Source organism: Kogia breviceps, chromosome 10, assembly GCF_026419965.1.
Source record: "Kogia breviceps isolate mKogBre1 chromosome 10, mKogBre1 haplotype 1, whole genome shotgun sequence".
Classification (NCBI taxonomy): Eukaryota; Metazoa; Chordata; class Mammalia; order Artiodactyla; family Physeteridae; genus Kogia; species Kogia breviceps.
The window spans coordinates 99,410,672-99,435,835 of record NC_081319.1 but is presented as its reverse complement, the minus strand read 5'-3'; the positions used below and the strand labels follow the sequence as shown (position 1 = coordinate 99,435,835).

At 46.3% G+C, this 25,164-nt stretch overlaps 2 protein-coding genes across 2 annotated transcripts in view; one reads left to right on the top strand and one right to left on the bottom strand.

The window, feature by feature from the left end:
* Window positions 1–13,552, top strand: part of SMIM13 (small integral membrane protein 13) — a 188,193-nt gene extending 174,641 nt beyond the window's left edge. Inside the window, exon 4 of the mRNA XM_067006773.1 lies at window positions 13,477–13,552. Within this exon, the coding sequence (XP_066862874.1) occupies window positions 13,477–13,503 (27 nt within the window). The 3' untranslated portion in view covers window positions 13,504–13,552. The remainder of the gene's footprint in view (window positions 1–13,476) is intronic.
* NEDD9 (neural precursor cell expressed, developmentally down-regulated 9) overlaps window positions 1–25,164 on the bottom strand; it is a 299,037-nt gene that overhangs the window by 111,268 nt on the left and 162,605 nt on the right. The window contains exon 7 of the mRNA XM_067006770.1: window positions 4,730–4,912. Within this exon, the coding sequence (XP_066862871.1) occupies window positions 4,730–4,741 (12 nt within the window). The 5' untranslated portion in view covers window positions 4,742–4,912. The remainder of the gene's footprint in view (window positions 1–4,729; window positions 4,913–25,164) is intronic.

The following is a 25,164-nucleotide window of genomic DNA, read 5'->3' as shown; positions in this document are numbered from 1 at the left end:
AGAACTGGTGACAGTCAGGACAGGGGAAAGAAGTATCCGCAGGCACCTTTAGATCACACGAGAATTTGAGAAACACCCTCCTTCAAGCTCGGAGATCAAACCTCTCTTTCTGGCTGGTAATCAGTTACCACCCACTAACTATCTGCTGAAAGCAAGGGAAGGGAGCAAATGCTCTTGGGATGATTTCTTTGTGTGAAACATTATGCTACACGCTCTAAGTATACATTTTTTATTTAAATCTTTCAACAGTCTAAGGAAGTTGGCATTCTTATCCTCATTTTGCAGAGGGGAAATCGGAGGTTGAGAGAGGGTAAGAAATGTTAGTAAATAGTGTGGCAGGGATTTGAACCCAGATCTTTCTGGCTCCAAACAGCATCCATCCTTTTCCCACTAAGCCACTCACTCGCTCACCATCCTGCTCGGCTTTCTCTGTGTGTCCAGAATTGGGCTCAATGTTTTAGGGTTCAGAATAGGTCACCTTTCAACCTACTGAGAGACATAAGGAGAAGTTTCTTAAGGCGACGGTAAACCCTTCCATGCACTCAGAGAACTTCTGTTCACGTGTATGGCTGTGGACACCTCAGTGACTGACCAGGAGCGCCACTCGAGAGCAAGCAATCACCCTGTCAACGTCTGAAGACTCGGCCGCTGGCAGCTCTCAGCCAAGCCCTCCTGAGATTGTCCTCAACCGAAGACAGCCTCTCAGGCGGGTCAGGCCTCCTCCCTGGGGCAGCCCATGTCCTGTGACTAGCCCACCCCCTTGCCTCGGTTCCGGACAACTCTGAAAGGCCACCCCAGAGGGTCTGCGTGATTAGCTGGGGCCTCTACTGTGACGGCACTGCGGTCCAGCCCTCCCCTGCCTAATCCTGCATCCTTTGATGCTTGTACGTATTCCCGAGAGCGCTCCCTGTAACCCCGTGCACAACAGTCTCCACCTCTCCAGCGTCTGCTTCTCTGGGAACACGGCCTGTTAGGTTGTTAAGTCAAATTTGCCCTGTGGATAAATAACGCTTTTACGCTTAGCCAGTTAATGGGCTCGCGTCCCCTCCAAATTCAGAGGTTGAAGTCCCAACTCCCCCTATCTCAGAATGTGACTGTGTGTGGAGACAAGGTCTTTAAAGAGGTGGTTCAGGTTAAATGAGGTCCTCGGAGTGGATGCCACTCCAATAAGACTGGTGTCCTTATAAGAAGAGGTCAGGACACAGGCACACACAGAGGGGAGACCGTGTGAGGACACGGGGAGAAGACAGCCAACTACCAGCCAAGGAGTGAGGCCCGAGGAGAAACCACACCTGCTGACAGCTTGACCCTGGACTCTCTGCCTTCAGAACGGTGAGCACATCCGGTTCTGTTGCACCCCCTGGGCTGCAGCACTCTGTAACGGCAGCCCCAGCAGACTAATACAGGCAGATGTCGAGGCTCTTCTTCATTTCGGTCCCTATTCGTCCATCTTTACTCTCAAGGAACACCCAGAAATCTGAACCGGTTAAACGGTCTTTTAGATGCAAGGAGGTAAGGTGCTAAGTCTCGGTAGACAGTCTTCATATTCTCTAAACCATGTCGAAATCATCATGTTTTTAAAGCGGTGTAAAAGGAGCACGTGCACTACCGCAGTTCGATGCATTTTCCTTTTTAGGACAGTCATCGCGAGCCTATACGTCCTCCGTCTGACACCCGTGCTGGGCCTGGAGTGAACTTATATTTCCTGGGAAAAGGATGCTGTTTTCAAGTTCCGGCAGTCAGCACTTTTCTGGCCTTCTGGGAAGCAAGAGGTCAGCGTGGCTTTTCTTCTTTAGGTGCACCCTAACAGACCATGTCCCGCTGCCAGCTTCCCGCCTTCGTACACAGGGGAAGAGTAAGGAACGCCAAAGAAAAAGCTTTGCAGTTTAAGACATTCTTCTTTCAGTTCTTCCGAGCCGGCCTTTCTATCTTCCCCAGCAGTGCGTCGGGGAACGTTTAACTACCAGCTTTCTAAAAATGAAACAAAAAGAAGCTGCATATTCCTGGGGTGTAAACACCCCCATTATGGCTGCATCAGGCTACCGAGGTGGGGGTGCACAGTGGGTCTGTGGGCCGGACCAGCTGCCTTCACGCGGGCCGATTCCCGCCGTACGCCGGCGACCCTGCGAGGGCCCTCCAGGTGGCCCTCCAGGTGGCCCTCCAGGTGGCCCTCCAGGTGGGGCCTGTGTTCTCCACTCTCTCCTCAGAGCTTGACATTCTCATGGTTACCTCAGGGCTTGCTGTTATTTGCGGAGCTTTTTTGTAAGGGGCTTTCTTTCAAGAGTATCTCTGGGGCTTCCCTGGTGGCGCAGTGGTTGAGAGTCCGCCTGCCGATGCAGGAGACACGGGTTCGCGCCCCGGTCCGGGAGGATCCCACATGCCGCGGAGCGGCTGGGCCCGTGAGCCGTGGCCGCTGAGCCTGCGTGTCCGGAGCCTGTGCTCCGCAAACGGGAGAGGCCACAACAGTGAGAGGCCCGCATACCGCAAAAAAAAAAAAAAAAAAAAAAAAAAAGAGTATCTCTGAATGTAGCACTGCTTTCCCCACACGATGTTTCTGGCCACGCACTCACGGTGTCTCCATTGCTTCTCCTAGAGCCAGAAAACCGCAGCCCGAGGGGCCTCGGGAGAACTGCCACGTCAGCCTAAGTTCGACTCTTAAAGGCCCATTCTCTCTCCAGGCCTTTCCTCACTCTCTGCTTCTCCCATCTTCCCCCTCTAGTGGTTTCCTTTAGCTGCAGAGACTTTTTTTTCTTCTGTGCTCTGGAACTCCAGGTCTCACTGGAGGGCTTGGTATGTGCCAAACACAACTCTTAAGCTATTTACATACTTCATCACCAAAACATCCCCTCAAGCTACGTGCTATTCTCACCCCCATTTTACAGATGAAGAAACTGAGGCACAGAGAGGTCCTCCTACTGTCAGTGGCAGGGCTGGGCTTCAAATCTGGCAGTATGGCTTCACGGCCATATGTTTCCCCAGCACCCTGCCCCGCAAAGAGCGGTAGTCACATAGCCTTAGGAAGCCCTGGCAACGGGGAAGAAATGCTCCTTTTTAACAGGAGATGCCAGCAATTGCCAAACAGTTACATTCTACGTAGCCTAGTATAAGGTTACACGTAAGTGTGTGTGTGTGTGTGTGTGTATGGAATATTTAAATAAAGTTCAATAATGAGGGAAAAACTACCCAGAAGTGATGGCATTAATGATCTTAAAGGACCCTTGGACTCTGAACATAGATAATTGCAAAGCAAATTGAGGATTCCAGGTGGTAGGACTGCCCGGTTTTCAGGTCTAGGGCATCAAAAGTTGAGAAGCAATATGTATGTGAAATACCACGGAGCTAATTTTCACTGCAGGGACTCAGATGAAATGAAATATTGGCTTGCTTTAGAGAATACTATCTCCTCTCCCTCTCTCTCCCCCCCTCTCTCCCTCTTCCTTCGTTCCTTCCTTCGTTCCTTCCTTCCTTCCTCTGCTTTTGTCTCAGTTTAGTAAAACTGGCTGAGTAGGTATAAAAAAATGAGAAGAGGGGATTTTTGTTTCATTCTTCATTAAGAAGTTAATATTCACACTGAATGACTTGAGGAATCACAAATAAATGTAATCTGCTCCAGTTTGAATTCATACTTTGGTTTGGTTGAAGCCTCAAAATGTCCAATTCTGTGACAGATTTTTGTCATAGAATCCTAAGACTAGGAGGAATTTTTAAGGGATCATTACTTTAAAACGCTACAGGGATATGCCAATCTTACTGGTTTTTAAAGGCTTCCAGGAAAATCCTTTTATTACTTACCAAAATGTCTTAAGAAAACATTTGTCGTTTTGCTTAACTTGCAGCCTTTCTCTGTAGATGAAATAGGGCCCTGTTTGGATTGACGGGGCTGCCTGGTGCTTTCTGATTTATCTTGATGGTTGGTTCCCCATGTGACACACACGACGGATTACTGACCTCAGCACATGAGGGAATTAACTTTCTTTCTGTCAAGCACAAGTTATTTTACACGCACTTTCTCATTTCATCCTCAAGACAATCCTTCCATCACCATCGTATAAATTTGAAAACAGAGATTCGAAAGCCTCCAGTAAGTGGCTCACACTCACATAGGAGTGAGGCTAAAGCCAGTTCTGCCCCCAAGGGCACCGCGCGAGGCCCCGCTGCCCGTCTCCAATAGAAGGCAATTAATAGGTGCAATTACACATCACTTCTCCTACTTAGCTTCCATGAAACCTTTGGGAAGCCTTGGTCCAACAGGAGAGTTGACTCTTTTAACCCTAACCTCCACCCCAGGCCAAGGTGGTTTTCTTGGGGGAATGACTGAGCAGAAAAGGAATGGTTCACAGAGGACTGGCCGACAGAGAAAGGAGACACCAGAGAACTGGCTAATTGCTAACCTAGGTGATCAGCTTCTGGAGCTTCAGAACTGTAACCTTCAGACTTGGGCACTAGTTATACTAGGTGGAATATTCTACCTCTATCCCACAAGGCGGCCTCCCCTGAGATTTCTGAATGGAGGAGGATTTCCCATGGGCATCAGCATACCCATGTAAAAAGATTCACCTAACAGAGCAAAATCTGGTGGCCTGAAATCAACCTTTCAATGTCAAGTGTTAGTTGCAGCCCTGGGTGGGAAAGGAATGCCATTTGTATTACGGTTTCCAAGGAATTTGTCTGAGTTAAGTTGGACGAAAGAGACGCACACGAAATGCCTGGTTTTTTCATCACTACTCACCCTTGCCCACATTTTCCCAGGTGCTTCTGTCTGTTAAGCCAAGGAATGTTGGAGCTCCAGGTCTTGGACAATTCCAATGTTTTAGTCGGCTGAGCAGGTTCTGCGTTCTCATCACGCTGCTTAAAGAATATAGGATGTTCTCAGGCCAGTGTGTGACATTAAGGAATTCACAGCTTCCTGAGCCTGAAAAGACAAGTTAAAAACAGTGGGTAGGGGCTTCCCTGGTGGTGCAGTGGTTAAGAATCCACCTGCCAATGCAGGGAACACGGGTTTGAACCCTGGTCCAGGGAGATCTCACATGCCACAGAGCAACTAAGCCCGTGCGCCACAACTATTGAGCCTGCGCTCTAGAGCCCGCGAGCCACAACTACTGAAGCCCGTGCCTAGAGCCCATGCTCCGCAACAAGAGGAGCCACTGCAATGAGAAGCCTGCGCACCGCAGAGCAGCCTCTGTTCACCGCAACTAGAGAAAGCCCGCACACAGCAGTGAAGACCCAACGCGGCCAAAACAAAACAAAAACAGAAACAAAAAGCAGTGGGTAAACTCTGGCAGAGGCGGAGATGCTTTTCATCACTTAAGGGTGGCATCATAGCAGCTGGAAAAGCCAAATCTATATTAATGGAATCCATCAGTTATTCGTGCAGTCAGGGATAACATTTATGGAGCTCATACTATGCATTAGCTGGAACTTTGAAGATGTGTAAAGTATGGTCCCGTCCTCAAGGAGCCCACAGTCTAGGAAGGCAAACCAAACAGTACAGTCCTGTAAAATGTTACAGCAACTCTGAGAGAATATTAAGTGGGTCTGGTGAAAGCACGAAGGAGGGAGAAGGTAAACTTTGGGTGGAGTCTTACGTGATGGGTGCATGTTTGCCAAGTGTTTCTTACTGGGGCAAAATGGTAGAAATGAGTGATCTTTCATTGTCTGTAATCTACAACTTTAGTCCTGCTGTTGATTTAACTTGTTTTCCTACCCCTCTACCCCACTGCCTCATCATCCTCCTTTAAACTAATCTAATATGTTGCTACTTTGATAATCTTGAAGCCACCAAATATGCCTGGCGCCACTTCTCAGCAGCCGTTTGTGAAGGTCCCTGGAGCCATATACCTTTCTTGTTTCCCCCAAATGAGGAAAACTGGTACTTTGGCCATGTGGCCTTTAAACAGCTTAGATGCAAAGCTCAGAAATTAGATTTTTGGGGAAAAAAAACTGCCTGGGCTCTTGGTTGGTTAGTACTGGCCAGTTTTTCACTTCCCCTTCATCATCTCTCAGCCATAATGTTCAGTTTTGAGATGAGGTGTGTGTGTATCTTTATGGAACGTAGTTGAAATATATATTCTTAGAAAAACCCTGATACTTAAACCATGTGGGGCACTTGGAAATCTTTTTGAGAATCGGAAATCTGAATCTTTGTAAAAGGAAAATGTTTTTCCTATCAAGAATGAAAAAATAAAAAACTAAATGAATGTTTTAAACTGTGGAGCTGAAAAATAAGGGTCGCGTCTAGGACATAGTAGAAGCTCAGCAAACTGTGTAATGAACCCATCCAGCTGTCTTGATGGAGAGAAGTCTTCCTAGAACTGCTTTCCAAACAGAGGATAGTTGGGGGTTGGTCTTCTTTCACTTCTGCTAGGATAGGAGGAGCCTCCTATAATTTCGGTTGGATAAACACAGTATCTGTAATCTTGTTTAAGAGGGAGGAAAGGAGGCTAGGCAGGAGGACACGGGCCCACGACTCATAGTCCTGCCTAAGTCTGTCCATGTCACTCAAGGACCTCGGTCTGGACAGTGGAGAGAACCAGCAGTGAGAGTTATTGTGATTCCAGCATCTGTCCATTTCCCCCTTAGGTCTTCATACCTTGAGGCATTTTAACGGCCCAAGGTGTCTGAGCTTAAATGCAACCACTCTGAGCTGATTTGTCTGTGGGGATCCCATAAACTGCAGCACCAGGAATAGAATATATAGAGATTTCATTAATTCTTTATTGTGAAATATAACACACGTACAGAAAGCTGTATAAAACAAATGTAGAGCTTAATAAATTCTTGTAACTGTAACCCCCCCCCCCCAGGTCAAGATATAGAATACTTCCAGGACCCCAGACGTTTTCCAGTGCCTCTCCTAATACAGCCCTCTTTTTCCTTTAAAAGTGGTATTGCCCTTCAGAACTCTAATGGAAAACTGATGAATTCATAAAAGTGCTAACAAAAGATCAAGATGAAAAAAACATTAATTACGTGGGACTGAGTGAACTGATGAGGATGATTATAATTTTTGTGACTTTCTGTCTGAATAATAATAAAAAAAAAATCCCACAAGGACTCAAAGGCAAAAAATATACAAATCAATTTTCACTGCAAAGTAAAGGAGCTGTTACAGTGGAGGATTACTGGACTGAATGTCAGTAGTATGACACAGTACGAGTGTGGTTCATGTTTGGTAATTGCAATCATTGTTGCTTTTGCTGTGGTCATCCATTTACAATGCTTGGTGTCAGTTTATTTATATTTTGTAAAAATAAAATACAGGGGGCTTCCCTGGTGGCACAGTGGTTGAGAATCTGCCTGCCAATGCAGGGGACACGGGTTGGAGCCCTGGTCTGGGAAGATCCCACATGCCGCGAGCAACTAGGCCCGTGAGCCACAACTACTGAGCTGGCGCATCTGGAGCCTGTGCTCCGCAGAGAGGCCACGACAGTGAGAAGCCCGCACACCGCGATGAAGAGTGGCCCCCGCTCGCCGCAACTAGAGAAAGCCCTCGCACAGAAACGGAGGCCCAACACAGCCAAAAATAAATAAATAAAATAAAATTAAATTAAATTAAAACAAAATACAGTGTGTGTGTGTTAAAAAAAAAAGAATATGCCTGCCACTGCAGGGGACATGGGTTCGAGCCCTGGTCCGGGAAGACCCCACATGCCGCCGAACAACTAAGCCCGTGCGCCACAACTACTGAGCCTGCGCTCTAGAGCCCGCAAGCCACAACCAGGGAAGCCTGCACACCTAGAGCCCATGCTCTGCAACAAGAGAAGCCACCGCAGTGAGGAGCCCGCGCAACGCGAAGAAGAGTAGCCCCTGCTCACTGCAACTAGAGAAAGCCCGCGTGTAGCAATGAAGACCCAACGCAGCCAAAAAAAAAAAAATAAATAAGTGAATACATTTATTTTTTTTTTTAAAGTGGTACTGCCCCAAGCCGCACACAGGGGTTCCCTGCTGGGCCTGTGCTTCGGGGCTCCAGCTCTCCTCCAGTCGTGCCCCTTTGCAAAGGGACAGGGGCGTCTGTGAGGCCAAGAGGCCATGTCCACTTGAAACCCATGTCTCCCTTTCCAGACAAGGCACCAAGCACGGGGGCGCTGGAATTCCCTGTCCAAATGATTCCAGGCCCTCTCCCAGGTCTTCCCGGGGCTCTTCCTCAGTTCCACCTTCCTGATGGGTGGCCCAGGGGCAGATATTTGTAGGGTGCTGTGGATGAAAGTTAGGGAGTACACATACTGGAGCACAAGGCCCTTGAGGTATGGGGTGCAGCAGGCGTGGGAGGAGAAGGCGGATGGCCTGAGGGTCTGGGGGCCAGCTCTTCTTGTGTCACGAGCTCCAGCAAGAAGCTTTAAGCCATCCAAGAATTCTCAGGTCCAACCTGGTCTTCCAGGTTGCGATGAAGATACATTTGTCAAGGTAGGAGGATAGAACATCTGTTACTTAATAGCTTATTAGTTTAATTTACAACTTTTAAATATTTAGGGCTATGGTATTCAGTTCTCCATTTAAGCCCCAAAGACGTGAGCGGTAAGCCTGTCTAGAGGCAACTGTCCTGACTGTGATGGTAATCCCTCCTTGCTTTTCTTTATACTTTACCCACTGAAGTCTGCATTGCTATATATTAGTCACTCTTCCCTGTTTTTGAACTCTGAATAGACCGATCATACAGTCTGTATTTATGTTGGCTTCTTCCACTTGGCATTATGTTTGTGAAATTCATCAACGCTGTTGCCTATAGCTGTAGCTTGTCAATGCCATTGCTGTATAGTGTTCTGTTGTATGGATATCCTTCTATTTTAATGCTGATGGATAACTGAGTTGTCTCCGGTATTAGACCATTATGAACAATTCATGCTATTCAGATCTTTATCTATTTCTGTTGTTCATATACCTAGGAATGGAACTGTTGGATGATGGATATGCATATCTTCAATTTTAATGGAAAATACCCAAATTTCCAAAGTGGTTGCACCAATTTATAGTCTTAGCAGCAGGGCATGAGAGTTTCCATTGCTCCTGACAAAGTCTGGTACTGGTTTTTACTTTTAATCATTCTGTACTAGGAGTATTTTTAGTATGCCACTAAAAAGTTTCTCCCCCCTCCCACCCCCAGTTATTTCATATTGGAAGATACTAAAGTGATTCTAGTAACTTGGAGTTCTGAGTTCACTGCTAATAATGTCAGTAGATGTATATTAGGAGAAGATCGGTGGCCTTGGAAGATTCACAGTCATAAGACCCAAATAAACAGGGTTGGCTCATATAGCATTAAAAATAACACAGAGATTAGCAAACTGATGTAGGGTTGAACCAACACACCAGATATGCAGCTGGTGTCGACCTCATCCTTTCATAGGGTTATGTGTGTCCCCAGAGCGTGCTCTGACTCTTGTGGCTAGGTACAAATTGCTGAATTACCCAGCTTGGGCCAGTCAGGACCACCTTAGAGGAGGAAGATCAGCTGAGGAGTCCATTGGCCACAGCCCACTAGCATGCCACATCTGGCAGCATCTGTCCCTCTGGGAGGCAGCAATGACCGTGTGCTCTGGTCAACAGCAAGCAAGGGGCATGTGCAAGGCTCGTCTGCAGAAACAGGCACAGCCTGCTCACTGCCCACTTCCTTCTCTACCTACCTGGGCCCCTGAGCTTCCTCACTTCACCCTCCTCTTGCTAACATCCTCAGCCTCCTTGCCCCTTTGTCCTTTTAATGCACACTCCTGGGCAAAGCCCAGCTCTGGATCAACTCAACTGTTTACTTTCTCTACATCAGTCTCCCAGCTGTTGAGCATTGCTGGAAAAACCTCACACCCTACAGATGGTGCCACTATAAACTTTGGTCACCAGTGCCATCTGGACCCTTGTTACTGTCAGGCAACCCTTCTCTGTTCCTCTGGTCAGCTCACCTTCCATTCTCCCATTTTTCTGATACGATAACAGATCCTCTTCTGTAACGATGTATTGGGTGCCTACTCAAGACAAAGCTGGCTATTGTCCACTATACACAGGGCTATTTCAAACTTTCTCCACCCTCCTCAAGTCTCTGGTTCTACTTCCTGTCCATCTACTGAGCCCCAACCCCAAACTCCACTGTCAGTCTCAATAGGCAGGCTCTCCTGCTTCACGAAGAAAGCGGGGCCATTTGAAGCAACTCCCTTGACTTCCCGCCTCCACATTTGTATATCATTTTGCATCCAAACTCATCCCTTTCTCCTTCCCGTCTCCTTGTGATAATACAGGAAGTGTCTCCCCTCCTACTTAAGCTAACCCCTCTGCCTGGCCTCGGGGCCATCCTCTCCTATCTTCCCAGGGATGTCTCTCTATGCAGCCGCTCTCTCCCCTGACTTCTTCCCAGCAGTGGTCAAATACGCTCACATCTCTCCCTTAAGGACCTGGTATCAGGGGCTTCCTTGGCTTGACAAAGATCTTCATCCAGACAGGGCAGGAAGCAGTGCTATGGATTGAATTGTGTCCCCCCACCCCTGCCCCAACTGCTCAGTTCATATGTTGAAGTTCTCATGCCCAGAATCTCAGAATGTGACCTTGTTGGGAAACAGGGCTGGTGCAGATGTAATTCATTAAAATGAGGTCATACTCTCTTTGGATCTCAGTGTCCCCATTTGGGACACGAGGGGTAGTTGGATAGTACATTTGTGGAGTGCAGTTCCAAAATCTGTGGGAACAGAGGGGGTGGGATGGGAGAGGGAGTTTAGGAGAGAGGGCTCTGAGCTCTCCATCTCTCCTTTGACCAAAGCACGTCCGGTTTTAACTGTTTTATGTTTGGGAACTTTTGGTAATATTTGGCTTAAAAAGTGTTTCATTGTTTAAAAAATAAAATTAAAAAATTCAAATCTACTGGCTTAGGTGATATCTCAGATCCTTTCCAACTGCAATAGCCTATGATTACAAGGTTTTACAAGTTAACACATATGGGTTTGATGAACACATAGCACAGATTTTTCTCAAAAAAAGCCTGATTTAATAAAATTTATTTCTTTTCAGTAAAGGAAATTTGTTAAAGAACTTATGAAAGCAATTTAATTTTTAAGCCTTTTAAAGACGTTCATATAGAACAGTCATAAATTGAAAAGCAATCTTTCTTTGGACCATATGTTGGGATTTGGGGTTTAGAAATATGCCCGCTGTCCACATGGGGCTATTAGACCCAGGTGCAAGCAAGCACTTGTACACAAATAGGACCTTCAGATGATGAGCTCTTGAGAAGAATAACTGTGTCTGTTCCATCTTTGTCTCCCCAGGACCCAGCTCAGTTATCTGGTACACAGTAGGTGCTTAATAAAAGTTTGTTGAATGAGAACATATGATGAAGTAGACTCTTTCCCTGGAGCTCAGTGAGAATTCTTGGTGATAGGAAGGAAAAAGAACTTCTTTCTAAAGGAAGGGGAGGGTGGAGTGGAATCCAGAAGAGGGGCAGGCATGGGTAAAAGTGGCAGGGCTTCTGCGTGAAGGATGGTTATTTCTGTGGGACAGGATATTCACAGTTGAGAAAGGCAGTTCTCATGGTTCCCTCAGGACAGTCTAAATTCCTGGTTTCCTGGCAACCTATTTTATTTCCCACACTGAGGCCAGTGGACCACTGAGTCTACATTTCCCCCATTTCTCATTGGGTGTTTCCCTAGTCTGGTGTTTAAGGTCCTTGACGGGAAGGGGCCTGGGTTGCTACTAAGATAAGCCAGCTTCTGCAACCTTCATTTTCCATCTGGCCATATACACCTGGCAATGCGGTAGGATGTTCATGAAGACCAGTGGCCTGAAATCAGGAGACCTGGGCTCTAGTCCCAGGTGTGTGGCTCTGTGCAACTCAGCCATTTCTAAGCCCTAGTTTCCTCACGTGTAAGATGAAGGACTCAGACAAAAATGTGCCCTCAATTCTGTGTCTTATTTAGGTTATTGCTTGGATATATGGTTGGTAGGATACGACAAAAGGTATTATTAACCAAAGACAGTATCTCTCTTTCTCTCTGTCTCTGACTCTCTGTCTCTGACCCTGTCACACTGTGTGATGTTTCCACCTTGCTGTGCCTTTGAGATAAGGCCTTGAAGGTGATGGTGAAAAAGGCAGTGCTATTTAATTAAAAGGCACAGAAGCTAAGCATTTATCAGTAGTGAACATCATAAGTTCAGTGTATTTTTCTGGTCCCCCTTTCACAACCTGGGTAGTGTCCTAAGGGAATGGGGCTTGCCCTGGGTCAGATTTATGGGTAAAGGGGTCCGAAAGACCCTCATCAGGGGACCAGGTAATGGTCCATAGAGGAGGACACCAAGAAGAGGAGGAGCAGAGCCCAGGGGCGGAAACCAGCTGGGTCCCCCTTATGGCTCTGAGGGCGACCGTGGGCCCAGGACCAGTGTAGCCAGCGGAGCACACTGGCTGTTACTGTCTGGCCACTGACAATACCTGAAACAGAGGCCTCTTGAAACTGCCTACTTATTGGTTTGCCTTCCTTAGTAATCTCATTTCCCTAGGCTGTGGAGCCTTACTAAGATGCCGGCCAGCTGACGATACAGTCCTTCTGTCATGTTGGGATTCGTGCAGTTTCTTTTGGTAGGTAACTAAGACAGAAAGACAGAGTTAATCAAACCCTTCATAAAACAGTCCATCAGCCACCTGCTCGCAGAGCGGAAAGTCAGATTCTTTTTGCTGCTCTTTGGCAGAAAGATCAGCCTTCTCTTGATTCCCATTCAGAATTCTAACCAGGCTACCTGTGAAAACTTCTTAATTATGGTATGTATATATTTTCCATTTGTGTAAAAACAGTAAATAAATAGCACTTATCTCATCTGGCCACGCCAAAGAAGAATTTGTTGGGGATTTAATACCTTAATACATTGGACATACTTGAATTTGACTAAACGGTCCAATTGGGTGACTTTGCTCAATTTAACCAGTTTAAATATCGTTGATGTATAGATTTTCAAATGACCTTGGTTCTTTAAGAGTGATCCCTGAGGGGATTGGCTTTTAGGTGAATTAGAAATGCTCATATATATTTCAAAGATCTATAAAATAAGCCTTTCTTTTGTTTTAAATTGGTAAGACTCAGTAAAGAGAGTGAGGTGTTAGTTCACCCATGTGCACATCTAAATGTGTACCCTGGAGCCATAGCAACTAGATAATTCATGTTTCAAAATTTTCTGCAAACAGCAAGATATTCCAAACTACAGCCAAAACCCTGACCAAGAAAAAGGGAACAGCAGTGCTCATGAAATAAATGAGAATGGAAGTCAGAGTTCTAAGTCCTTTAAACCCCTTTGCACTTAGGTAATGTCTTGCTGCACACATGGCCCTGGTTCTTTTCCTGGTCTTTGCCAGCAAACTTTTAGGAACCTCCTGGCAGAAAAGGCCTCTGTTTCAGGCACTGTTTGCTGCACCTTCCACTCCTGTCGAGTTCTTAGATGCTGACTATTTATAGGGACTTTCAACTGCCTCCTTCTCCCATCTGGTATTAATCTTTCTTTCTTCTTCTTTACTAGGTTCTGACTCATCTCTGCCCAGACTGACAGGTTTCCTGAGGCCTTGTTTCCCCAGACGTGGTGCCGCACCCAGGTAACTCAACTTGTTGTTATCCATGAGGAAAGGAAGGTCTTGATTCCCAGCCTCAGAGAACGAGGCCATGATCACTCAATTTTCCGAGTCAGAATTGGAGAGTTTTCCTTAGCGCTTCTGTTACTCCCACTCCCCACATCTAATCAGTAATGGGATCTTGTCCTTTCTAGCTCCTTAGGACCTCCATACCCCTCCCTTTCCCCCCACCTCCCCATCTCAGTTGCCACTGTCTTAGCTCATTGCCTCTCTCCTGGACTGTTGAATTGTCTCCACACTTCCTCCTCAGAACAGTGGGGAAGACTTTGAAGGGTTTTAACTGAGAAGTAGTAACGTGATCACATTTCCTTGTCACAAAAATCACACTGAATCTAGTGGATGAATTGAAAAGGCGTCTGGAAGGGTGGTGGAGAGAAATCCATTACAAAGCTTTGCTAGGGTCTAGATGAGAAATGAGGACGGTCCGGTTTAAGCTGATGACAGAGACAATGGAGAGGTGAAGAGGTGGGTATTAAGCAAGTAGAATGGATAGAGCATAGGAACTGGTTGGAATTAGAAGGCAAGGGAGAGGGAGTGTTTGTTATAAATGTCTCCCGGGTAGAAGCTTAGGAGATTGGGTGGATGATAGTATCATTATAAGAGGCAATTAAGAATGAAATCTGTGAGAAAATGATGAATTTAATGACATGTTAAGTTCCAGTTTCATGTGGGGAATGTCATGTGGAGAGAGAATCCATGAGCAGTGACATACAAGTCTGGGATTCAGAGTGAGGTTAATGTTGAAGACACAGATTTTGAGTCTGCGCTTATAGCTGGTAGTTAAAGCCAGGAAAAGTATGACACTAGTGGACGGAGCTTATAAAGTAGGAAAGGGAGACAGTGGGCCCCCAGGGGACGCCACAGAGGGGAAGGGGCTGGAGAGGTAGGAGGAAATTCAGGATGCTGTGCTGTTACAGAAAGCAAGAGAGGAAAGACTTTGACAACTGGATTACGGACGTTCTTAAGAAAATCAGTTTCAATGGAGAGTTGGGGACAGATGACAAATGCCATTGGCATGAATAGTGAGAGGTGAGACATTTCAGACAGTGAGTCTAGATTTCCCTTTCTAGAAACTCTACCATAAAAACAAGAGGAGACATGGGACACGGAAAAGATGACATGCAAGACCCCTGTCTTAGGAGCATGTAGCAGTGGCCTGTGCACAAGAGAACAGAAAGGCCACTGTGATGCTTAATTTTCTGTGTCACCTTGGCTGGGCCACAGGGTGCCCAGATATTTGGTCAAACACTATTCTGGGTGTTCCTGTGAGAATGTTTTTGGATGAGATGAACATTTAAGTATTATAATTTAAATGATTTAAGTAAGTTGACTGAGTAAAGCAGATTGCCCTCCCTAACGTGGTGGGCCCTATCCAATCACTTGAAGGCCTACATTGAGCAAAAAGACTGACTCTCCCTGAGTCTGAGAGAATTCCTCCTGCCTGAACGTCTTTGAACTGGGACATTGGTGTTTTTCTGCTTTTTGACTCAAGACACTGGCTCTTCCTGGGCCTGTCAGCTTTTGGACCTGCTTCAGACTCCACCATCAGTTTTTCTCATTCACAGGCCATCAGACTTGGACAGGAACGAGATCACTGGCTCTTCTGGGTCTCCAGCCTGCCTACCCACACGCTGCAGATATTAGGACCTGCCCATCTCTCTAATTACATGAGCCACTTCCTTATAATAAATCATATATACATGTCTTCAGGTTACTGCTTCTGTTTCTATGGAGAACTCTGACTAATACAGCACAGAATGGAAAATAAAAGGGAAAAAAAAGGAAATAAGGAAGGAAGGGAGAGTGAAGGGAAGGTGTGGGGTGGATGAAGTCCGTGAGAGCCTACGTGCTTCAAAACTGTAGGGAGAGAGCAGGTGACCGTTTAGCTGTCTGTAATCTCTGATGGCATTGAGGACTCATTCCTGTTATGTAACTAGAATTAACCTTCAGACTTCGCTGTCTTGGAGCCTCTTGTCTTGCAGAAGCGAGACTTCCTAGCTTGGCTTGTTTTCTTGTTACTTAGGAGCTGTTGCTAGCATAAGGTCATACTTAGAAAATTGAACCCTCAATAATATTACTCAGAGACTTGGCTGCTTTCTCCCTGGCCATTTTGTCTTTAGGTTGAAAAAAGAAACAGCTCACTTTCTTAAAGTGACATCACACATCACTTTGAAATATGCTCTACAGGCCAGCCCTGAAATCTGTGGAGTTTTTTGTTGTTGTTGTTGTTGTTTTGTTTTTTGGAAACTCATGAAAGAGAAATTTTTGTTTTAAAAAATGTTAAAAGAAGTTTCTTTTACTCTAAAAAGCTTCTCTGATAACCCAGTTATTAGGAAACTATGTGCTGAATAGAAACAGTAGCAGAGGTGTGAATTTGTCCACTTCATACCTGACTCATTTCTGCCATATGATAACCTCAGAAATGACTGGAGTGATTTACATGAGAGATTTATTGCACACTCAGAATTCATTTCACGTCTGCTCTATTTTTGTAATCCTTTTCATTATACTATTAAAGTGATGAAGATAAATCATTTTGTGGTTGTAGCTGATGCCATTTGGAATATCTGCTCAGTCTCTCTGCTCACTCAGGATAGTAGGTTCCAGATTTCAGTTTGGACAACACGATGTTTTAGTGTTCACAGCTGCCTGGACCTGGTGTGGGTGCCTGACCCAAGTTCAGAGTCAGAGTCCTTCACACACACACACACTGAGTCACTCATGCAGACCCTCTCCAAGTGCAAACTTGGGCACATGGCTGCCTTTCTGCCTCTGGTACCATGAGCTATATCCTTGTCCTAACGAAGACCTCCTCCCTTCCTTTCTCATTATCCTATCCCCCACCGAGCTGAGCTGAACTGTATTTTATTACTTGCAGCCCAAAGAGTCCTAATTTATTTAGCTCTAATTTAAAAAATAAAAATATTCCCTCCTTGAGTTGAAATAAGAATTTCAACAGTGACTGCTGGGAACAGTGTGTTGGGGAACACGATGTTCTAATTAAATAACTACCCGTTACCCTCTAGCCTCTTCCTCGTCCCAAGAAAGCCTCTGGGACTAGTCACAACAGGCAATGCTACACCCTTGGAGGAGGTGTGGTCAGTGCAATATCTATGAAGGGTGACTTGTCTGAATCCATCAGGATTACACATGTGTACACCTGTGGACCCAGCGAGAGCATGTGTGGGCATTTATGTTACAGATAACTTATTGATGGGGGCAGAAAAAAAGAAGTATATACATATAATCATACAGGGGCAAAAAAGACACAGTAGAACGTCACTTGGTAAAGCATTGTTGGGAAGAGCAAAATATCAGAAACAATCTACATTTCTGTTAATATAGAATTGGTTAAATAAATTATACAAATCCACACAGCTGGAGTACTAACGATGCTGTAAAAAGGAATGAATAAGGTCTTTCTGTTAGGAAAGATTGCTAAGCGAAAAGAGCAGAGTGCATGAATGAGAGGAGCCCACAGCTCCATGAAGCGTTGTAGGAATGAGACTGGAAATTCCTTCCCTGGGGACAAAATCTCCTAGTCCTCATATTCCACGATAGAAACCATGCTTAAAATTTTACCACGTCTGAGAGAGAGAGGAAACAGTGACTCAAAACCCACACTAAGGTAAGTACCCTTAAATTGCTCTTTTCCTTGAAAATGAGCATTCCTCATCTTCACTATCGATGCTAAAGTCTGAAGAAACAACTTCCGAGCGTACTTGGGACTGACCAAGGTGGTGCTGACAGATAGGAAACAGGCATCCTAGTTAAATGTGAATTCCAGATAAACAACAAATACTTTGCATGCTAAAGTGATATGCTAAAAACTATATTAAAACTTGTGTGTCGTTTATCTGAAATTCAGACTTAACTGGTGGCCTGTATTTTATATTTTGCTGAATCCATCAACCCAGGCCCCAGGGACTAGCCTGCCCAAATGGAAGCTCCAGCCTCCATGGTTTGAGACACAAGTGGGAAGGCCCACTGGTCTCCATCATTCCAAGGAAATGACAACCAGACACCCACTCATCTAGGAACCAACCAGATGCCCTGATGGGCATGACAACCGCTGCTAGTGTCTCTGCCAACTCCTGCTCCAGCGAACGGCCACCATCCGGGCCTCTGCCATTGCTCCAGGCCCCACCGAGAAAGCACGAATACCCCCTTCGCTCAGACGGGTGAAGCTCACCACCAACCCATTTGATGGACTTTGTGTTTCTAACAGGAAATATGGGTTTGTGCTGCTTTCCCAAATTTTCTCACCTGGACTGCCCACTCTCGTGACTTAAAAAGACAGAATGACTGTGTATTCTGTCAAGAAACCCCCTTCTAGCAACCAGAATATGGTCCGAGGCAGCCCCTTCTAGGTGCCAAGGTATCTGGCAAGGCTCGAAGGTGGTAGCCCATCATCTCAGCTGCTTCATCTGAGAGGAAGAGGGTGCCTCTGATGAAACATCACTCCCACAGCAGAGACCATCTTTCCAGTTATGAGGGGGCCTGCTCAAGTCTTGACTGTGACCCCCCACATCACAGAAGGGGAGCAAGCCTGTCCTCAGGGATGTCAGCTCTTTATCTGCCCTTCATTGGTTCAAGGCACAGATCGTGCTCACGGAACACTGCTCAGCTCTCCTCCTCCATCAAAGAGAAAACTCTCCTGCATGGGAAGACCTCTTGGAACGTACACCTTGGGTTACCTGCAGTCTACATGTGTGGCCAGCTCTGCAATTACAACACACACGATGACAGTGAACACAGGTTCCAGCAGCCCTCCTCCCGGGGACAGAGGAGATGTGCAAACCCCACAAGTGGTAGGCCTGTCTTCTCTGCACCTCGGTCCCCCCAGGTTCCAGCTTGGTGAGCTGACAACCTGTCTTCTGAACAGTCCATAGGATTGGAGGCTAAGCTTCCAGTTTAGCTTTCTGGAAAAGGTGGGCCCACAGAAGAACAATTAAAGACAATAGCTGTGCTAGATCAGTGCCACAGGAGAGGACTGGCTCTTTCCGGAAGCTGCAGCTCACTGAATAAAGGCCAAGCCACCAGCAGCCACAGTTCAAACAGAGAAGTGCAGCCACTGCAGTCATGATTCAGAGACACTGAACCCTGCACTAAGTGTGGGCGAATCGTCGGCTGTGTTACATCAAGGAGACTGATTTCAAACTGTGGTGAACCCAGTGGAGTTTTTAGGGCAGACATACAACTGCTTGCAAACAAGTAGCACGTACAACGAGCAGCGTTTCGTGTTGCTCTGTGGGCTTTCTCTTTGGTCTCTCGAGGGAGCTGGAAGAAACCCAATTCTGAAACTCAAACCTGCATCGGCCATTATTTTCCCTTAAGCTAGATCTGAACCTAGGAGATCTTCTGGTTTTATTTGCCAAATTCTAATGGGAACTGAGCCCTCCAAATATTATTCTTATTATGCTGTGCTAATATTTTTTGCTGGAAACACATCATACCAAGACGTCTTGGACCCCTTCCTTTACCAGACTATTTGAAAGCTCAAACGAGCAGACATCCAACTTCCGGGCTGATCCAGGTTTTTCATGATCAAGCCAGGGCAGGCAAAGATTCCAGGAAAAGTCTCCTGGGAAGGCCAAGGATTTCTGAAAGTTTCTGTGCACAAACAGATGCAATATTACTGGGCTAATTCCCATAACTCAGCTAAGCTGATGAACGTGCTTTGTGGATTATTGGCAGGTAGACTGACCGTGGCCCTGGCACCTGAGGCCTGAGCTGGGGGAACCCGCCTGCTGTTCAAATGCTCCTTGGCTGCAGAGAAGCAGGAGAAGCCAAGGGGCATCCAGTGGGGACTGCATTTTTGGACACAGTATTGCCAGGCAGACACCTGGCCGAGCCTGTGGGGATGTGGGAGGGGACCCAGATACTTTTAATCGCTCCCAACACTTCTCCTGTATGTCCCTCTTTCTTCTTCTCCCCTCCCCAGCAGCTCACCAGAAATCATGGCCTAACGGAGCAGGATGGAATTCAGTGTTTCTCAGGTGACATGCACAGACCACCTGCATCAGAATCTGTGGAGACACTGGTGAAAAGTCCGGATTCTTGGGGCCTGCTCTAGGCCTACCTACTGAGTCTCTGCGGGGAGGTCTGGGAAGCTGCACTGTTCACAAACTCCCCTGGGTGATTCTTACAGGCACTAAAGTTGAGAAGCATCACTAGAAGGAAAAGGGTCTCCAATTAGCAGCCCAAACACCCAAGTTCAACTTACTACCTAGATCGTCTTGGGCAAGTTGTTTATTACTTTCCAGCCTCATTTCCCCACCTGTAAACATGAGTATGCCATTTTTGGGGACTGATTTTTCTTCTCCTTGAGGATTCAATGCAATAAGACACAGGACTAGGCTGAGCTCTTGCTAGATTTTAGTACCCAGGACCCCAGGAGAGATAGAAAAGGGATGGTGAGCTAACGAAAATCTTTGTAGGCCTCAGGGTATATATATTTTACAGCAATCTTCAAAGGCTCAACTTTTTCTGGATGGACACAGAGCACGGAGATTTAACACCAAGTGGCTTGACTACTCACTAAAGCCTTACTAACATAGCCAGGAGTGGAGGATATGGTGCTACAAGGAAGAAAATGTGACAAAGAGATGTTTTCAGACAAGCGGACACAGGCTAATATAAAAGTGGAATAACACACCCAGGTAAGAGCATAGGGTAAAAACCCCACATGCTCTCAGCCACTGATTCTCACCAAGGGCAATTATGTCCCCCAGGGAACAGTGGGCAAAGTCTGGAGACAGTTTTGACTGTCATAGCCGAGGGATGCTATGGCATCTAGCGGGCAGAGGCCAGGGATGCTGATAAACATCCTCCAGTGCAGAGGCCAGTTTCCCATTATGGAGGATTAACTGGCTCAAAGTGTTAACAGAGCCGAGGTTGAGAAACCTTGCTCTAAGCTAACGCAGAAGACTGAGTCACTGGTGATGGAAGGAGGCCTCCAGGTGGCTAAACGCCTCCCAAGTCACAGGATTCTGCTGCTGGATTGCAAAGTCTCACGGATGGACCATGGGACCTGGTGTCCTGTAAGCTGGAGGGCCACCACTAACCTCTTTCCATATCACATGCTCAGCGTAGCCAGTTTCCTGCTTGTTTCCACAATGAAACAATCGGGGAAAGCGTCCCTAGAGCTTTGGAAAAGCAGAAGTGTTCTTCTCTGCAGGGGAGGGAGGAGGCCGTCTCACTCCTAACAATTGTCTCTATTTTTACCAAGAGGGTAGAACAGGAAGAAGGAACTGGGAAGCCCGGCCGTCCAACGGGGTTTGCCCCTCGAAGGAGCCCCGCCCAGGCTCACGGAGTGTAGCTCACAGGCTCAGGGGGATGCCGGGGAGGGCATCAGGTTTGGGACCAGGTCCAAATGGCGGTTGTTTTATGACAATCCTTTGCCAGTATCTTGCTTCCCTCTATGATCCTCGGCTGCCTTTCGTGGATCTTCCCCGGTTCTTTCAGGTCACTGCTCGTTAACTAGCTCCCTGGCTTTTCTCCCTCTGCGTGGTCCCCTGTCTCTTGCTGTTGCCTCTTTCCTGGCATGGCTTGCGTTCTGGGGCTGTAGCTCCAGAAACAAATCTCTTTTGCGTGCCCCAGACTCCTGCACCAACTCCCTGTGGGCAGGACTGGCCTACCGGTTTGGTTTCTTTCTCAGGACTCCATCCACATCCCCTGGGATCCCTTGACCTTTTTCACGCATGTGGCCTTCCTGCCTGCAGGGCCAGCGTCATGGGGGGGGTGTGTGACCCGTGTGGTCACCAGGACTTCATGTTGAGAAGGACGCTACACTGAGTTTAATGCTCTACTGTCGTTTTGAAATTCGTAAATGTTTTTCCTTTGAACTTGCATTTTGTAAGTGAATTCCGATGGGGCAACAGAGCACGCACATGAACAGAGGAGATACACACAGTCCGTGTGTCTGTCCCTTCTTGCTGCCCCACTCTCACAGACGCTCCCATGAGCACCGAATTCCAGTGGACCCTCAATGTGTGGGAGTTCACAGAGACTCAAGGCGAGTACAAGGAAAGTGTGTTTTGTCTCCAACTGAGTTAGCTGGGGAGCGGGAGGGATGCTGACAGCCCCAAGAGGCCACACTTTCCATCTGAACCAAGACTTGCTTCTAACCCAGAAAGAAGGCAGTGGTTTCTTAGAAACATGGATGAGCAAAGAGCCCTCTCATGTTCTTTCTTCCTCACATTACTTTCCTGCACTAGCCAAGGACTTGACTGATGCTAAAAATGATGACAGAGAAGGAAAGGGAAAGGTTAGGCCACCCACATTCCATTCCCTTTCAATCCTTCTTTACTCATCAGTAAGCGGAAGGTAGGGACTGTTAGTAAAATGTGCATATGCATCAAGAAATGAAATAAAAGCAGATGAGTTAGTTTTGCGCAGATTTCCCACTGTTACGGTAAGAATGAAATATGCAAATTGTGTAATTTTGGCGATTAGCATACTCGTTAAAGGCTCTTATATTTGCATTTAAAACAGGCATCGCACAATATTGAAATGAAGGGTAAATTTTATGCTAATGATTTAACATTTAAATTTTCCTTCACTTAGAGTGGCATTCAATAGTGGCATTTAAAAAAAACAACAACAACAAAAGAAACGATGACAAGCCAAGAGAGAGACTGTGGCAGAAAAGAAAAAGCTTTTATTTTAGTACCTTGTATTTGGCACCTTTTCCCTGCTTTTTAAAAAAGGGCTCCCACATTTTCATTTTGCACCGGGCCCTGCCTGTATGCTCTTCTTCCTACAGCCACAGTGGATTGCTGTGAGGCTATAGGAATCTATTAGCCTGTGTGCACGCCCAGGAACTGAAGTCCCCTGGGAGCAGCAGCGAACCAATGGCCGATGGAATGGGAGGTATAAAAACCCCAGCTCCTGTGTTGCCCCTTCAGGACAGCCTTGTCACGTGGCCTGGACCAGCTCCAAGCTCCCCTGTGGGTTTCATCCAAGTCACCTTCTATCCAACTTCGCTCTTGGCAGTGTGCCTTTCCTTTCCCGCTCTTGGCAATGTGCCTTTCCATGGCCCCACTTTCTCGCTCCTTACCAGTTTTTCCGGGGGAGAGTTCCGAAACGACCACTTTCATGTGACCTGAAACGCCATGTCCATATCTCTGGAAATCTGGGCCCCAGCCAGCGGAAGCACTCAAGGGTCTGTGGACGAACTCACCAGTCCTCCTCAGTTCTGTGATCTGTCTCTGCCAGGGCCACTTTCTGTGAGGGGTCAATGGTAGACGGCAGGAAGCCCAACGCCATGGACATTCCCAAAGGAGTCTTCTAGAAATGTTGGGTTTGAAGGTTTACGGTGAAACGTTGTATTCAAACATCTTTCCGTGCAGGTCAGAGGGAATTTGGAGAGTACTTTGGAGAGCGGGCTCCATCATGGGTCACCCTACTGCAGGTCTGGGCCCAGACCCCAGTGAGAGAAGAGCAGACAGCTCTGACCTCAGGGAAATGTGCTCCATTTACCTAACAAGCCTCCTGACGTCACAGTGTCCCCAGCTCTGCTTGCTTGGCTGGGGGAAAAGAGAATAAAATGTACAAACAGCAGGCTTTGTTTTACCTGTTTAAATGAGTCATAATCTGTTCTGTAAAAATTGGTCTGGAACCAAAACAAAAGTCGTATCATCTTTTTCCACTCATCCAGGTACATGGTTACTTATCCTGAACAATCTTGGGAAACGCTTTCACCTTCTCTGCCCGGAGAATTTTTATCCATGTTTCAAAACTCAACACGATGTCAACAGGCTCTCTTTCCTATTGCCACCTCAGAGTCCCAGGTATCTGCGTTTGTGGTTGCTATGCCCCTTAGAATGTAAGGACTTCAAGTCAGAATCTTCATCTTATTCTTTTTTAAAAATTTATTTATTTTTAAATAAACAAATTAATTAATTTATTTATTGGCTGCGTTGGGTCTTCATTGCTGTGAGCGGGCTGTCTCTAGTGGCGGCGAGAGGGGGCTACTCTCTGTTGCAGTGCGTGGGCTTCTCATTGCGGTGGCTTCTCTTGCTGCGGATCATGGGCTCTAGGCATGCGGGCTCTAGAGCGCAGGCTCAGTAGTTGTGGCACGCAGGGTCAGTAGTTGTGGCGCACGGGCTTAGTTGCTCTGCAGCATGTGGGATCCTCCCGGACCAGGGTTCGAACCTGTGTCCCCTGCATTGGCAGGCGGAGTCTTAACAACAGCGCTGCCAGGGAAGCCCCATATCTTATTCATTTTTGAAGCCCCACAACCTGGTGCAACACTTGTTATATAACTGATCTCAGAGGCATTTGATTAAATAACCATAATGGCAGCTATATGAACCAGGCCCTACACTGAGCACTTCACATGCATTATTGCCTTCCCTCTTCACAGCAACATGATGAGGATCTATAAGGTGGGCACTAGTATCCTTGTTTTACCGTTGGGGAAACTGAGGCCAAGGAAGCTTAAGTAAGATCTTGCCTAAGATCACACCACTTCCCTAGCCATAGGACAGAGTCAAATAGCACCAGAGCCTGTGTTGTTCACCACGGAATAAACGAAGTTGGTGAACAGGTATTTCCAAGGTGGTCAGGAAGAGAGCTCATTAGAAGGCAGACTTGTCTGTACAACGGCCTCTTAATTAAACAGAATGGCACAACCTTCCGAGACTGAACCAGGAAGAAATAGAAAATATAAACAGACTAATCACAAGCACTGAAATTGAGACTGTGATGAAAAATCTTCCAACAAACAAAAGCCCAGGACCAGATGGCTTCACAGGAGAATCTATCAAACATTTAGAGAAGAGCTAACACCCATCCTTCTCAAACTCTTCCAAAATATAGCAGAGGGAGGAACACTCCCAAACTCATTCTACGAGTCCACCATCACCCCGTTACCAAAACCAGACAAAGATGTCACAAAAAAAGAAAACTACAGGGCATTATCACTGATGAACATAGATGCAAAAATCCTCCACAAAATACTAGCAAACAGAATCCAGCAGCACATTAAAAGGATCATACACCATGATCAAGTGGGCTTTAACTCAGGAATGCAAGGATTCTTCAATATACGCAAATCAATCAATGTGATACACCATATTAACAAATTGAAGAAGAAAAACCATATGATCATCTCAGTAGGTGCAGAAAAAGCTTTTGACAAAATTTAACACCCATTTATGATAAACCCCCCCAGAAAGTAGGCACAGAAGGAACTTAACATAATAAAGGCCATATATGACAAACCCACAGCCAACATCGTTCTCAATGGTGAAAAACTGAAACCACTTCCTCTAAGATCAGGAACAAGACAAGGCCGTCCACTCTCACCACTATTATTCAACATAGTTTTGGAAGTTTTAGCCATAGCAATCAGAGACGAAAAAGAAATAAAAGGAATACAAATCGGAAAAGAAGAAATAAAGCTGTCACTGTTTGCAGATGACATGATACTATACATAGAGAATCCTAAAGATGCCACCAGAAAACTACTAGAGCTAATCAATGAATTTGGTAAAGTAGCAGGATACAAAATTAATGCACAGAAATCTCTTGCATTCCTATACACTAATGATGGAAAATCTGAAAGAGAAATT